Source organism: Oncorhynchus kisutch, linkage group LG27 (genome assembly GCF_002021735.2).
Source record: "Oncorhynchus kisutch isolate 150728-3 linkage group LG27, Okis_V2, whole genome shotgun sequence".
Taxonomy (NCBI): Eukaryota; Metazoa; Chordata; class Actinopteri; order Salmoniformes; family Salmonidae; genus Oncorhynchus; species Oncorhynchus kisutch.
Window position 1 is genome coordinate 18,757,447 of NC_034200.2, and position 16,158 is coordinate 18,773,604.

Below are 16,158 nucleotides of genomic sequence, written 5' to 3' on the forward strand. Positions count from 1 at the left end.
GGCTGCGCCCCTGCCCAGTTATGTGAAATCAATAGATTAGGGGCATATTTATTTCAATTGACTGATTTCCTTATATGAACTGTAACTCAGCAAAATATTTGAAATTGTTGCATGTTGCGTTTATATTTTTGTTCAGTATACTTCTTTGTGCTGGAGTTGGTCAGTCTGTGTTGTATGTCAAGTTCTTAATAAACAGCACAAAATAGTTGTTGTGTCCTTCAACCCCTGCCACCATCGAGGAGTTGACCAGAATACACAAAGAGCATCCATTAAGTATAGTTAAGTTGAACTAACGCTAGCAAGCTAACTGTGGTGAGGCAGACTAGCTAGATGCTGTGAGGGTACGTTAACGGTTTGTTAACAGCAACAGATGCAAAACACAACAATATGCTACAAATTCCAATTTGTTAGGTTAGCTAGGTGGCTAGAATAGGGGTTAAGGTGAGCTAACATGCTAAGCAGTTGCAAAAGAGCAAAAAAGTAGTAAGTCCTTGCAAAGTTGCAAATTAAATTGCTAATGCTGTCCATGATGAGATTCGAACACGTATCCTTTGGGTTGCTAGAAGTTTGCATTATACGCCCACTCATCCGTCCAATGCAACAAACCCCTCGCCTTTTTTCTTATGTAACCATACCAAATGTAACATATCAATTTGAGTTTCTCGAATTTACATTTACTATGTTACGTCTAGTCTATGAGACTAGGCTGTGTAATCATTAGTCCAAACACTTGCAACTAAAACTATAGTTTCTATTGGACAAATTCAGATAGGTCCCTCCCTGTTTCGTCCCGTTTGTTTCCGTTTAAGAAACGTTTTGTAACAGAATCGGTGGAATGAATAAGCTCCTGGTTTCATTATGGTTCTTATCTCCTTGATTCCTTCTCTAGGTTATACCATCTCCATTTCTCCCATAAATATCAAAAGACTGGATAGATAAAGCAGATCATCACACTTTATTCAAAGGGCCGTGTTGGGGATGGGGACTTTCATTGTCTGATCACTTTAGATCTCCAAACCCAGAAAGGGGTAGGAATCAAGCCAAGGGGTCAGTGATCGAAATGGAAAACACATATGCACACATACAGTGGTGTAAAGTAACTAATAAAAACGACTTAGTAGTATTACTTAAAGATGCACTACGCAGATATTGCTCCTCCATTTCCTGGTTGCTAAAATGACATTAATTAGCCTAATTTCAGATTATGTAACAAAACAAGCAAGTATAGTGTAGATAATCATTGTACCATCTAAACCACTGTGAAATATATTTTCCATAACCAAAAATATATTATTTTCAGCTGGTGTTCAAAACCGAAAGTAAAACATGCAAAAACAAAGCTTAAGAACAGGAAGCATAGAATTAGCGCACATAGAACAGATCTATCGATTCTTCAGTTTTTGATTTGTTAAAAAAGTTTGAAATATCCAATAAATGTTGTTCCACTTCATGATTGTGTCCCACTTGTTGTTGATTCTTCACAAAAAAATACAGTTGTATATCTTTATGTTTGAAGCCTGAAATGTGGCAAAAGGTCGCAAATTTCAAGGGGGGCGAATACTTTCGCAAGGCACTGTACCTCCAGAAGTCACATAATTAGTTAAATAAAGTCCACCTTTGTGCAATCTAAGTGTCACATGATCTCTCACATTATCTCAGTATATGTACACCTGTTCTGAAAGGCTCCAGAGTCTGCAACACCACTAAGCAAGGGGCACTACCAAGCAAGCGGCACTATGAAGACCAAGGAGCTCTCCAAACAGGTCAGGGACAAAGTACAAAGTACAGATCTGGGTTGGGTTATAAAATAAAAATATCAGAAACTTTGACCATCCCACGGAGCACCATTAAATCCATTATAAAAAAATTGAAAAAATATGGCACTACAATAAACCTGCCAAGAAATGGCCGCCGACCAAAACTCATAGACCAGGCAAGGAGGGCATTAATCAGAGAGGCAACAAAGAGACCAAAGATAACCCTGAAGGAGCTACACAAGCTCCACAGCGGAGACTGGAGTTTCTGTCCATAGAACCACTTTACGTTGTACACTCCACAGAGCTGGGCTTTACGGAAGAGTGACCAGAAAAAAAGCCATTGCTTAAAGAAAAAATGCTATGTCTGGCGCAAACCCAACACCTCCCATTCCCCCGAGAACACCATCCAAAGTCAAGCATGGTGGTTGCGGCAACATGCTGTGGGGATGCTTTTCATTGGCAGTGACTGGGAAACTGGTCAGAATTGAAGGAATGATGGATGGCGCTAAATACAGGGAAATTCTTGAGGGAAACTTGTTTCAGTCTTCCAGAGATTTGAGACGGACGGAGGTTCACCTTCCAGCAGGACAATGACCATAAGCATAGTGCTAAAGCAACACGTGAGTGGTTTAAGGGGAAACATTTAAGTGTCTTGGAATGGCCTAGTCAAAGCCCAAACTTCAATCCATTTGAGAATCTGGGGTATGACTTAAAGATCGCTGTACACCAGCGGAACCCATATCCAACTTGAAGGAGCTGGAGCAGTTTTGCTTTGAAGAATGGGCAAAAATCCCAGTGACTAGATGTGCCAGGCTTAGAGACATACCCCAAGAGACTTGTAATTGCTGCAAAAGGTGGCTCTACAAAATATTGACTTGGGGAGGGGTGAATACAGTAGTTATGCATGCTCAAGTTTGACAATAAAAAGCATTTTTCAGCTTCAAAGTGGTAGGCATGTTGTGTAAATCAAATGACACAAACCCCCCAAATCCATTTGAATTCCAGTTTGTAAGGCAACAAAATAGGAAAAATGCCAGGGGGGGTGAATACTTTTGCAAGCCAATGTAGTTAACGTTTGCAAGGCTCAGAGCATGCGCTGACCAACTGACAAGTGTCTTCACTGACATTTTATCCCTGACACGGTCTGTAATACCAACTTGTTTCAAGCAGACCATCATATACTGAACAAAAATATAAACACAACATGCAACAATTTCAAAGATTTTACTGAGTTACAGGTCATACAAGGAAATCAGTCAATTGAAATAAATACATTAGGCCCTAATCTATGGATTTCACATGACTGGGAAAACAAATATGCATCTGTTGGTCAAGGAAAAAATAGGTAGGGGCGTGGATCAGAAAACCATTCAGCATCTGGTGTGTCCACCATTTACCTCATGCAGTGCAAAACATCTCCTTCGCATAGAGTTGATCAGTCTGTTGATTGTGGCCTTTGGAATGTTGTCCCACTCCTCTTCAATGGCTACGTGCGAAGTTGATTGATATTTGCGGGAACTGAAATACCCTGTTGTATATGTTGATCCAGAGCGTCCCAAACAGGCTTAACGTGTGACATGTCTGGTGAGTATGCAGGCCATGGAAGAACTGAGACATTTTCAGCTTCCAGGAATTGTGTACAGATCCTTGCGACATGGGGAAGTCGTGCATTATCATGCTGAAACCTGAGGTGATGGCGGTAGATGGGTCTCAGGATCTCGTTAAGATATCTCTGTGCATTCAAATTGCCATCAATAAAATGCAATTGTGTTCGTTGTCCGTAGCTTATGCTTGCCCATACCATAACCCCACAGCCACCATGGGGCACTCTCACAACGTTGATGTCAGCAAACCTCTAGCCCACACGACGCAATTCACACTGTCTGCCATCTGCCCAGTACAGTTGAAACTGGAATTCATCTGTGAAGAGCACACTTCTCCAACGTGCCAGTGGCCATCAAAAGTGAGCATTTTCCCACTGAAGTTGGTTACGATGGCGAACTGCAGTCAGGTCAAGACCCTGGTGAGGACGACGAGAGCACACAGATGAGCATCCCTGAGACGGTTTCTGACAGTTTGTGCAGAAATTCTTTAGTTTTGCAAACCCAGTTTCATCAGCTGTCCGGGTGGCTGGTCTCAGACGATCCCGCAGCTGAAGAAGCCGTATGTGGAGGTCCTGGGCTGGCGTGGTTACACGTGGTCTACGGTTGAGGTTAGTTGGATGTTCTGCCAAATTCTCTAAAACAATGTTGGAGGTGGCTTATGGCAGAGAAATGAACATTAAATTCTCTGGCAACAGCACTTTGCATGCTCCCTCAAAAGTTGAGATATCAGTGGCATTGCGTTGTGACAAAACTGCACATTTTAGACTGGCCTTTCATTGTCCCCAGCACAAGGTGTACCTGTGTAATGATTATGCTGTTTAATCAGCTTCTTGAAAAGCCATATCTTAGGTGGATGGATTATCTTGATAAAGGAGAAATGCTTACTAACAGAGATTCAAAACGTCTAATTAAATGATTTACACTTTGGATGTGTATACAGAGTTTAAAGGCTGTGATTGGAGAAAACTTCCTATGGATCAACAACATTCTAGTTACTCCACAATACTAACCTAAATGAGTGTGAAATAGCATTATTCGAAACATGCATCCTGTTTGCAATAAGGCACTGAAGTAAAACTGACAACATTTTTGCAAAGAAATGAACTTTATGTCCTGAATACAAATCATTATGTTTGGTTCAAATCCAAAACAACACCTCACAGAGTTCCATTCTTCATATTTTCAAGCATCATGTTAAGTGTATGCTTTTCATCAGCAAGAACTAGGGAGTTTTCTGGGGGATAAAAATTAATGGATTAGAGCTAAGCACAGGCAAAATCACAGATGGAATGCAGACTGAACCAGGTTTTCAAGACAATGGGAGACAAATGAACCTTTTAGCAGGACAATAACCTAAAACGCAATGCCATATATACACACACGAGTTGCTTACCAAGACTTGAAAATGTCTTTCTAGTAATGATCAACAACCAACTTGACAGAGCTTGAAGAATTTAAAAAAGAAAAGTAAATAAATATTGTACCATCCAGGTGTGGAAAGCTATTAGAACTTACCTAGAAAGACTCAACTTTAATCACTGCCAAATGTGATTTTAACGCATCAAGTTAGGGGTGTGAATACTTATCTAAATTACTCATTTCATTTTCAATAAATTTGCAAACATTTCTAAAAATGTGTTCACATTGTCATTATAGGGTATTGTGTGTAGATGGGTGAGATTTTTTTATCCATTTGGAATCAAGAAAATACTTTGAAGGAACTGTACATTACCTCGTACCACTGCACAGACTCGAGCCTGGTACATAGCCATCTTATTTTTATTCGTTAATCCTTGTGTCACTATTTCTTTAACTCTGCATTAGTGATGTGACCTGTAAGTAAGCATTTCAGTGTTAGTCTACACCTGTTGTTTATGAAGCATGTACGAAATAAAAATGTATTTGATTAAGTTACCTTATTTGGCCAGTGGGTGTCTTTCTTGAGCAGTGAACTACATTACTCTACTCCAGTGGCTTCAGTCCAATGGGTCAATAAGATGTGTGTGATTTCAAAACGGCACACAACAAATAATTAAGATGTAAAATAGTTTATTTTGTAAATGCTTCTAAATTCAATTACACAAACTCCAAATTTCATTACTCTGTACACTTCAAAAGGCTGTTTTCAAAAAACATTGACTACTTTACAGGACCAAGAAAAATGTAGCACAAACACACTGGCAGGATGATGTCATTTTATACAAGAGAAGAAAAATATCCAAGAAATCAATTTGTTACAACCATTCATTGAGAAAATATATACAATTGAGTCTTCGGAAAGTTAAAAAAATACATGCCATATACATTACAAGTTCTAAGACTGTCTCCAAAATTTTACAGTCGACTTGAAATTGTGCACGCAAAACATCTTGCATTTTCTAACTATTGTAAGTGGCTTGTGAAGTGTCCACATCAGATACATTTCTCTTTTCAAAATATAGCACCACCAAATGTCCCAACCTTTTCCTCTGCAAGAAACATGATAATTTTTTTCCAGTACACCTTAATTTCAAATCGCCTGAAGCAGTAAGCAATGTTATTGGACGTCTGTACACAATTTCTATGTAAAAAACAACACAAAAACAAGGTGGTATTCCTATGCCTATTTGGGTTAAAAAGAAGTTAAAATTGTGTTTGGGTGGTTTAAAAACCTTATTCACAGTTCTATAAAATCAAACCTGATTAACAGCAAAGATGTCAGAATGATGTCTTTCCCATTTTGAAATTCTGTAACCAATGACTCTTTTCTACACTCGTTAGTCACCAAAAATATTTCTTTTTGAGTGGTCAAAGTATGTGTAAATCACAAAAACACTACACTACAATACCATACTTTTAATAAACCAAAAATACTTTGAATTATTGTGGTTATTTTACAAATTCTGTACAGAATAATCATAATATATACTCTCAAACTGATATCATGACATCCTTCTTAAATAAATTGCAATGACAAAAAAAAAAAAACACCCAAACATCGAGAAGGTTAAGGTAGTATTTGGTCAGTTATTCCTATATTTTTCTTTATATACATTTGTACAAAAGTAAGAGCATTTCTTCAATCTTCAGAAAACTATCAGTTTAGCCTTCGTTTTACTGTCTCATCATTTTGACAATAAAATTCATTCACTCAATAATAAATACAAAACGTCCTCTCGAATTTCACTCAAATCACATGACAGAAACCTATGATAAAACTGACTCATGGAATCAAGTATCTTAAAGTTGTGTGTACGTGTCTCTTTTTTTTTTTAGTGCAAGTTAATATTCCCTTCGCTGTAGTCATTGCTGTACATTCCCCATTCAGTGAATTCTACATTTAGTCAAACGGTTTTACATTTAAAGTTTTAAACAAAAGGGCCTGCCCTTAACAACCAATAAGGTCCGTGACCCACACAGTGCTCTCTTCTCATTCGCTGGTGGATTCTCTTCTGCACCCTATTGTATATCATCTCACTAATACACAGACGCATCCACTCGTTGACAGAGGCCTTGCAATAAAACCCAGCCTCATGTAATATGGCACAAATCACACATCTATCTGCTGTTGCTTCTTCCTGCTCACCTCTTTCTAAGTCCTCTCCTGTCCATCTTCAGTCTGTTTCCAAACATGGGACTCCATCCATGCATCGCTCTCAGGGTTTACTCAGGTCTTCCACTCGTTCTAACAAAGGACAGCCTGAAGCACCTCTGTCTACACAGAGATCAGGGCATCTGCATAATATGGAAAGGAATGCATTTGTTGTCATTTTTGTTTTCTTTTTCAGTTGATCCTTTTCCTGCAGTCCGCTGTTCCACAGTGACAGGCGATCTTGTGTTGGCCGTCCACACAGTCAAACTGGTAGTCAAAACACAGCTGGAAAATAATGCAGAGAAAATAGTGATGACAATGCAAAGGTCACTCATAGCATAGTAGGAGATTTCCAATTGAAAGGAAAAAGAACACACCTCCTCTCCTTTCTCGATTCTGCGGTTGGAGGTGATGATGATTTTATAACCTCTTTCAAAGGTTACCACCTCAGCGACACAGTTCGGGGCACAAGAGTGATTGATGTACCTGTATAAGAAAACAAACACATAGCACATTATGACGCAATTTGTTTTTGTGACCAACTTTTGATTTAGTTCAGTCATTTTTCTTTTTCGGGGGGGCTCAAAAACAAACAAATAAAAGCATACAAAGGAAACCCTGACTCACACACACCCCCAATTGTTCCTTGACTAGCACCATTCATTCTCACTGTCGATAATTCTAATGTCTTAACTTCTAACAGTAACTGTATCCACTGGTTAAATGGGAGACAGTGAGGTGGTTGCCATCTTAGAGCCCCAAAACTATTTGCATCAGTGTTGCCTGCCTACAGTAATCTTCATCTTTTGATTGAGAGATTCAAGGGGGCTATCAATAAGTAACAAAAGACAGAAAGCATTGAATATTTAAATTCATGCACTTCTAAATTAATTTTGTAACTTTGCCCCAGTACAATTTAACTGCAGGGCACTCCCACATCATATAAAAGGAATGTGTCTACCTGATTTAGGGGACACAATGAACAGTTGGGGCCAATTTCATCGTAAAACATTTCCTTGGTGTTAAATACAGTCTGAACAAATGTAAAATGTATAAATTGATGGTTCGGATTACGGGATGCTAAGGTCATATTTTTCCATATTCTGTTCCAGTTAAAAGCGTGGTTAAGATTCAATTAGATCTGTGGACCATATTTTAATGGCTAGCCCAGAACAAGCGTAGTTTTTCATATTGTTGTATTTTGTCTGTATAATATATGAAGTTGTTTATATATTACACAGATCAGTCCTTTATATTATAGAGTCCAGATCATTTATTTATGAATGCCATCATTGGATGGTTTGGTAGTTGGGCTTCCCAAGGGAATCCATAGGCCAGCATAGATGACCTCAGTTGTAAATGTAGAAAAAAGGAGTTGCCTGGTAATGTGTATGTATCTTTCAAATCTTGAAATGTTCTCAAAACATTAGGGTCCTTGATATTCCGTCTGCCCCCCTTGCAGATCCCCCCCCAACCCCAACCCCTCCCCATGGACATTTATTATTGCTACAGCGTAAATATTTATTATTTATTTATTACTTAAATGTTATATATACAGTGGGGCAAAAAAGTATTTAGTCAGCCAAAATGAGAGAAAAAAATCCAGAAAAATCACATTGTAGGATTTTCAATGAATTTATTTGCAAATTATGGGGGAAAATAAGTATTTGGTCAATAACAAAAGTTTCTCAATACTTTGTAATATACCCATTGTTGGCAATGACAGAGGTCAAACGTTTTCTGTAAGTCTTCACAAGGTTCTCACACACTGTTGCTGGTATTTTGGCCCATTCCTCCATGCAGATCTCCTCTAGAGCAGTGATGTTTTGGGGCTGTTGCTGGGCAACACGGACTTTCAACTCTCTCCAAATATTTTCTATGGGGTTGAGATCTTGAGACTGGCTAGGCCACTCCAGGACCTTGAAATGCTTCTTACGAAGCCACTCCTTCGTTGCCCGGGCGGTGTGTTTGGGATCATTGTCATGCTGAAAGACCCAGCCACGTTTCATCTTCAATGCCCTTGCTGATAGGAGGTTTTCACTCAAATTCTCACGATACATGGCCCCATTCATTCTTTCCTTTACACGGATCAGTCGTCCTGGTCCCTTTGCAGAAAAACAGCCCCAAAGCATGATGTTTCCACCCCCATGCTTCACAGTAGGTATGGTGTTCTCTGGATGCAACTCAGCATTCTTTGTCCTCCAAACACATTTTTACCAAAAAGTTCTATTTTGGTTTCATCTGACCATATGACATTCTCCCAATCTTCTTCTGGATCATCCAAATGCTCTCTAGCAAACTTCAGACGGGCCTGGACATGTACTGGCTTAAGCAGGGGGACACGTCTGGCACTGCAGGATTTGAGTCCCTGGCGGCGTAGTGTGTTACTGATGGTAGGCTTGGTTTCTTTGGTCCCAGCTCTCTGCAGGTCATTCACTAGGTCCCCCCCGTGTGGTTCTGGGATTTTTGCTCACCGTTCTTGTGATCATTTTGACCCCACAGGGTGAGAACTTGTGTGGAGCCCCAGATCGAGGGAGATTATCAGTGGTCTTGTATGTCTTCCATTTCCTAATAATTGCTCCCACAGTTGATTTCTTCAAACCAAGCTGCTACCTATTGCAGATTCATTCTTCCCAGCCTGGTGCAGATCTATAATTTTGTTTCTGGTGTCCTTTCTGGTGTCCTCTACTCCAAACGCCACAGTGGAGTTTGGAGTGTGACTATTTGAGGTTGTGGACAGGTGTCTTTTATACTGATAACAAGTTCAAACAGGTGCCATTAATACAGGTAACGAGTGGAGGACAGAGGAGCCTCTTAAAAGAAGTTACAGGTCTGTGAGAGCCAGAAATCTTGCTTGTTTGGTGACCAAATACTTATTTTCCACCATATTTGGAAATAAATTCATAAAAAATCCTACAATGTGATTTTTTCTAATTTTGTCTGCCATAGTTGAAGTGTACCTATGATGAAAATTACAGGCCTCATCTTTTTAAGTGGGAGCACTTGCACTAAATACTTTTTTGCCCCACTGTATGCATGCATGTATGTATGTATGTATGTATGCATGCATGTAAATAAATACATTTAAAAAAATAGTGCATTCGGAATGTATTCAGACCCCTTGACTTTTTCTGCAGCACTGAAGGTCCCCAAGAACAATTTGGCCTCCATCATTCTTAAATGGAAGATTGGAACTACATAGACACCTCCTAGAGCTGGCGGCCCTGCCAAACTGAGCAATCAACATCCACGTCTTCGGCGCCCGGGACAACCATCGCTGCAGCACTCCACCAATCAGGCCTTTATGGTAGAGTGGTCAGACAGAATCTACTCTTCAGGAAAAGGCACATGACAGACCACTTGGAGTTCGCCAAAAGGCACCTAAAGAACTCAGACCATGAGAAAAAAAGATTCTCTGGTCTGATGAAACGAAGATTGAACTCTTTGGCCTGAATGCCAAGCATCACGTCTGGAGGAAACCTGGCACCATCCCTACGGTGAAGCATGGTGGTGGCAGCATCATGGTGTGGGGATGTTTTTCAGCGGCAGGGACTGGGAGACTAGTCAGGATCGAGGGAAAGATGAACAGTGCAAAGTACAGAGAGATCCTTGAGGAAAACCTGCTCCAGAGCGCTCAGGACCTCAGACTGGGGTGAAGGTTCACCTTCCAACAGGACAACAACCCTAAGACACATCCAAGACAACACAAGAGTGGCTTCAGGACAAGTGTCCTCTGAATGTCCTTGAGTGGCCCAGCCACTGACTGGACTTGAACCCGATCGAACATCTCTGGAGACCAGAAAATAGCTGTGCAGCGACACTCCCCATCCAACCTGATAGAGCTTGAGAGGATCTGCAGAGAAGAGGAAACTCCCCAAATACAGGTGTGCCAAGCTTATAGCGTCATACCCAAGAAGACTCAAGGCTGGAATCGCTGCCAAAGGCTCAACAAAGTACTGAGTAAAAGGGTCTAAATACATGTGATATCAGTTTGTTTTTAAAACGTTTGCAGAAATGTCTAAAAACCCATTTTTGCTTTGTCATTGTGCTGTATTGTGTGTAGATTGAAAAAAACTATTGAATACATTTGAGAATAAGGCTGTAAAAGTAACTATATACACAAACACACACATTTGAAGTCAGAAGTTTACATACACCTTAGCCAAATACATTTAAACTCAGTTGGTCACAACTGACATTTGATCAGAGTAAAAACTCCCCGTCTTAGGTCTGTTCGGATCTCCACTTTATTTTAGAATGTGAAATGTCAGAATAATTGTAGAGAGTGATTTATTTCAGTCTTTATTTATTTCATCACATTCCCAGTGGGTCAGAAGTTTACATTCAATGCTACCAAATACTAATTGAGTGTATTTAAATTGTTTAACTTGGGTCAAACGTTTTGGGTAGCCTTCCACAAGCTTCCCACAATAAGTTGGGTGAATTTTGGCCCATTCCTCCCGACAGAGCTGGGGTAACTGAGTCAGGTTTGTGGGCCTACTTGCTCGCGCACACTTGATCAGTTCTGCCCAGAAGTTTTCTATGGGATTGAGGTCCTCGCATTGTGATGGCCACTCCAATAACTTGACTTTGTTGTCCTTAAGCCATTTTGCCACAACTTTGGAAGTATGCATGGGGTCATTGAGCATTTGGAAGACCCATTTGCGACCAAGCTTTAACTTCCTGACTGATGTCTTGAGATGTTACTTATCCACATAATTATCCTTCCTCATGATGCCAACTATTTTGTGAAGTGCACTAGGCCCTCCCGCAGCAAAGCACCCCAATGACCCCAAACATACTTCCAAAGTTGTGGCAAAACAGCTTAAGGACAACAAAGTCAAGGTATTGGAGTGGCCATCACAAAGCCCTTGCCTTAATCCTATAGAAAATGTGTGAGCAATACTGAAAAAGCGTGTGCGAGCAAGGAGGCCTAAAAACCTGACTCAGTTACACCAGCTCTGTCAGGAGGAAACAAGAAATCAGGAAGGGGGCAAATACTTTTTCACAGCACTGTATGTACATGATTGTATAGTTAGTGACAATGCATATATAATAAACAGAGAGTAGCAGCAGCGTAAAAGAGGGGTTAGGGGGGCACACAATGCAAATAGTCCGGGTAGCCATTTGATTACCTGTTCAGGAGTTTTATGGCATGGGGGCCAAAAAATTGGAGAAGCCTTTTTATCCGTCCTAGACTTGGCACTCCGGTACCGCTTGCCATGCGGTAGTAGAGAGAACAGTCTATGACTGGTGTGGCTGGGGTCTTTGACAATTTTTAGGGCCTTCCTTTGACACTGCCTGGTGTAGAGGTCCTGGATGGCAGGCAGCTTAGCCCCAGTGATGTACTGGGCCGTTCGCACTAACCTCAGCAACCAGTCACGATGCTCTCGATGTTGCAGCTATAGAACTTTGAGGATCTCAGGACCCATGCCAAATCCTTTTAGTTTCCTGAGGGGGAATATGCTTTGTCGTGCCCTCTTCACGACTGGCTTGGTGTGTTTGGACCATTCTAGTTTGTTGGTTAGGAACTTGAAGCGCTCAACCTGCTCCACTACAGCCCTGTTGATGAGAATGGGGGCGTGCTCGGTCCTCCTTTTCCTGTAGTCCACAATAATCTCCTTAGTCTTGGTTACGTTGAGGGATAGGTTGTTATTCTGGCACCACCCGGCCAGGTCTCTGACCTCCTGTCCACTTTTGTGTCGTCTGCAAACTTAATGATGGTGTTGGATTCGTGCCTGGCCATGCAGTCGTGGGTGAACAGGGAGTACAGGAGGGGACTGAACACACACCCCTGGGGGGCTTCAGTGTTGAGGATCAGCGTGGCAGATGTGTTGCTACCTACCCTCACCACCTGGGGGCAGCCGGTCAGGAAGTCCAGGATCCAGTTGCAGAGGGAGGTGTTTAGTCCCAGGGTCCTTAGCTTAGTGATGAACTTTGAGGGCATTATGGTGTTGAACGCTGAGCTCTAGTCAATGAATAGCATTCTCACATAAGTGTTCCTTTTGTCCAGGTGGGAAAGGGCAGTGTGGAGTGCAAGAGAGATTGCATCATCCGTGGATCTGTTTGGGCGGTATGCAAATTGGAGTGGGTCCAGGGTTTCTGAGACAATGGTGTTGATGTGAGCCATTAACATCCTTTCAAAGCAGTTCATAATTATGGACGTGAGTGCTACGGGACTGTAGTCATTTAGGCAGTTTGCCTTTGTGTTCCCGGGCATAGGGACTATGGTGGTCTGCTTGAAACATGTTGGTATTACAGACTCAATCAGGGACATGTTGAAAATGTCAGTGAAGACACCTGCCAGTTGGTCAGCACATGCCCGGAGCACACGTTCCGGCAATCCGTTTGGCCCCGCAGCCTTGTGTATGTTGACCTGTATAAAGGTCTTAATCACGTCGGCTACGGAAAGCGTGATCACACAGTCGTCCGGAACAGCTGACGCTCTCATGCATGCCTCAGTGTTGCCTCGAAGCGAGCATAGAAGTGATTTAGCTTCTCTGGTAGGCTCATGTCACTGGGCAGCTTGCGGCTCTGCTTCCCTTTGTAGTGTAATAGTTTGCAAGCCCTGCCACATAAAACAAACATAGTTGCCGGTGTAGTATGATTCAATCTTAGCCCTGTATTGACGCTTTGCCTGTTTGATGGTTCGTCGCAGGGTATAGCAGGATTTCGGGTAAGCTTCCGGGTTAGAGTCCCACACCTTGAAAGAGGCAGCTCTACCCTTTAGCTCAGTGCGAATGTTCCCTGTAATCCATGGCTTCTGGTTGGGGTATGTACGTACAGCCACTGTGGGGACAACCTCCTCGATGCACTTGTTGATAAAGCCAGTGACTGATGTGATGTACTTAATGCCATCGGAAGAATCCCGGAACATGTTCCAGTCTGTGTTAGCAAAACAGTCCTGTAGTTTAGCATCTGCTTCATCTGACCACTTTTTTATAGACCGAGTCACTGGTGTTTCCTGCTTTAATTTTTGCTTGCAAGCAGGAATCAGGAGGAAAGAGATTGGATTTACCAAATGGAGGGCGAGCATTGTACTCGTCTCTGTGTGTGGAGTAAAGGTGATCTAGATTTTTTCCCCCCTCTGGTTACACATTAAACATGTTCATAGAAATTTGGTAGAAATGATTTAAGTCTCCCTGCATTAAAGTCTCCGGCCACTAGGAGCGCCGCCTCTGGGTGAGTGGTTTCCTGTTTGCTTGAGGCCTTATACAGCTGACTGAGTGTGGTCTTAGTGCCAGCATCTGTCTGTGGTGGTAAATAAACAGCCACTAAAAGTATAGCTGAAAACTGTCTAGACAAGTTGTGTGGCTTGCAGTTTACTTCAGGCAAGCAAAATATAGAGACTTCCTTAGATTTCGTGCACCAGCTGTTGTTTACAAATATGCATAGACTGCCCCCCTCATCTTACCGGAGTGTGCTGTTCTGTTGCCGGTGCAGCGTATATCCCGCTAGCGGAATATCCATGTCATCATTCAGCCACGATTCCGTGAAACATAGGATATTACAGTTTTTGACGTCCCGTTGGTAGGATATTTGTGATCGTACCTCGTCCAATTTATTGTCCAATGACGAGGCATCCCGCTCTGTGTCCTCTGTGCCTGTGTTTCTTCCTCTTGCAAATAACGGGGATGTTGGCCCTGTCGGGTGTTTGGAGAATGTCCTGTGTGTCTTGCTTGTTGAAGAAAAAATCATTGTCTAATCTGAGGTGAGTGATCTCTGTCCTGATATCCAGAAGCTCTATTTGCCGTAAGATACGGTTGCAGAAACATTATGTACAAAATTAGTTAAAAATATGAAAAAAAAGCACATAATAGCACAATTGGTTGGGCGCCCGTAAAACTGCTGCCGTTTCTTCCGGTGGCATTTTAACAATTCACGGTATTGGAGCGGCCCACACAAAGCCCTGACCTCATTCCTATAGAAAATTTGTGGGCAGAACTGAAAAAGCATGTGCGAGCAAGGAGGCCTACAAACCTGACTCAGTTACACCAGCTCTGTCAGGAGGAATGGGCCAAAATTCTCCCAACTTGTTGTGGGAAGCTTGTGGAAGGCTACCCGAAACGTTTGACCCAATTTAAACAATTTAAAAGCAATGCTACCAAATACGAATTGAGTATATGTAAACTTCTGACCCACTGAGAATGTGATGAAAGAAATAAAAGCTGAAATAAATAATTCTCTCTACTATTATTCTGACATTTCACATTCTTAAAATAAAGTGGTGATCCTAACTGTTCGAAGACATGGATTTTTTTACTAGGTTTAAATGTCAGGAATTGAGAAAAACTGAGTCGAAATGTATTTGGGTGTATGTAAACTTCTGACTTCAACTGTACATACATACGTCCCCTGCAATTTCATCTGCATCCCTGTACATGTTGCTAATAAACACAATCTAATCTAAATCTAAAATATTGGTAAGGATTCCACATATTGACTATTGGGGGAATGCAAAAGGTCGCCCTCCAGATCACAAGGCATTATTGTGAAATGCTGGAATATGTGCATGACATTCTGATTCCCAGTTACTTTGTTTTTACATTTGGTATCCAAATACAAGTTGTGTGAGCAATAATAGGACCAAAGTATAGCTTACATTGTTTAAGGTTTATATCAGTGAAGACCAACTTTTCCAGGAGATAAATATATATTACGAACTGCTCTTTCCATGCCAGACTGATCAGGTGAAAGCTATGATCTTACTGATGTCACTTGTTAAATCCACTTCAATCATTGTAGATGAAGTTGAGGAGTCAGGTTAGGATTTTTAAGCCTCGAGACAAATGAGACATGGATTGTGTATGTGAATATTGTGTAAGGTGAATAGGCAAGACAAAAGATGTGCCTTGAACTGGATATGGTAGTAGGCGGAAAAAAACGCACTAGAAGGCCATCCGATCTCAAAATGCAGTAAGGTAGTAGGTGGCAGACGGTTTGTGTCAAGAATTGCAACGTTGCTGGGTTTTTCACGCTCAACAGTTTCCAGTGTGTATCAAAACTGGTCCACTACCCAAAGGATATCCAGTCAACTTGACAACTGTGAGAAGCATTGGAGCCAACATTGGCCAGCATCCCTGTGGAATGCTTTTGACACCTTGTAAAGTCTATGCCCCAACTAATTGAGATTGTTCTGAGGGTGGGGGTGCAACTCAAAATTAGGAAGGAATTTCTAATGTTTTGTACATTCAGTGATTTTTTTACGACTTCATCGGTGTTGCTT

The 16,158-nt window shown here is 41.4% G+C and overlaps 1 protein-coding gene across 6 annotated transcripts in view; it reads right to left on the bottom strand.

Annotated features, from left to right (window-relative positions):
- Window positions 1–5,393: 5,393 nt before the first annotated feature.
- LOC109871531 (histone-lysine N-methyltransferase 2C) overlaps window positions 5,394–16,158 on the bottom strand; it is a 134,579-nt gene continuing 123,814 nt past the window's right edge. For all 6 annotated transcript variants that reach the window (XM_031807281.1, XM_031807280.1, XM_031807282.1 and 3 more), the window contains 2 exons: window positions 7,310–7,418; window positions 5,394–7,217 (listed from right to left, as the gene is read on the bottom strand). In XM_031807281.1, coding sequence (XP_031663141.1) covers window positions 7,125–7,217; window positions 7,310–7,418 — 202 coding nt within the window. In that variant the 3' untranslated portion in view covers window positions 5,394–7,124. The remainder of the gene's footprint in view (window positions 7,218–7,309; window positions 7,419–16,158) is intronic.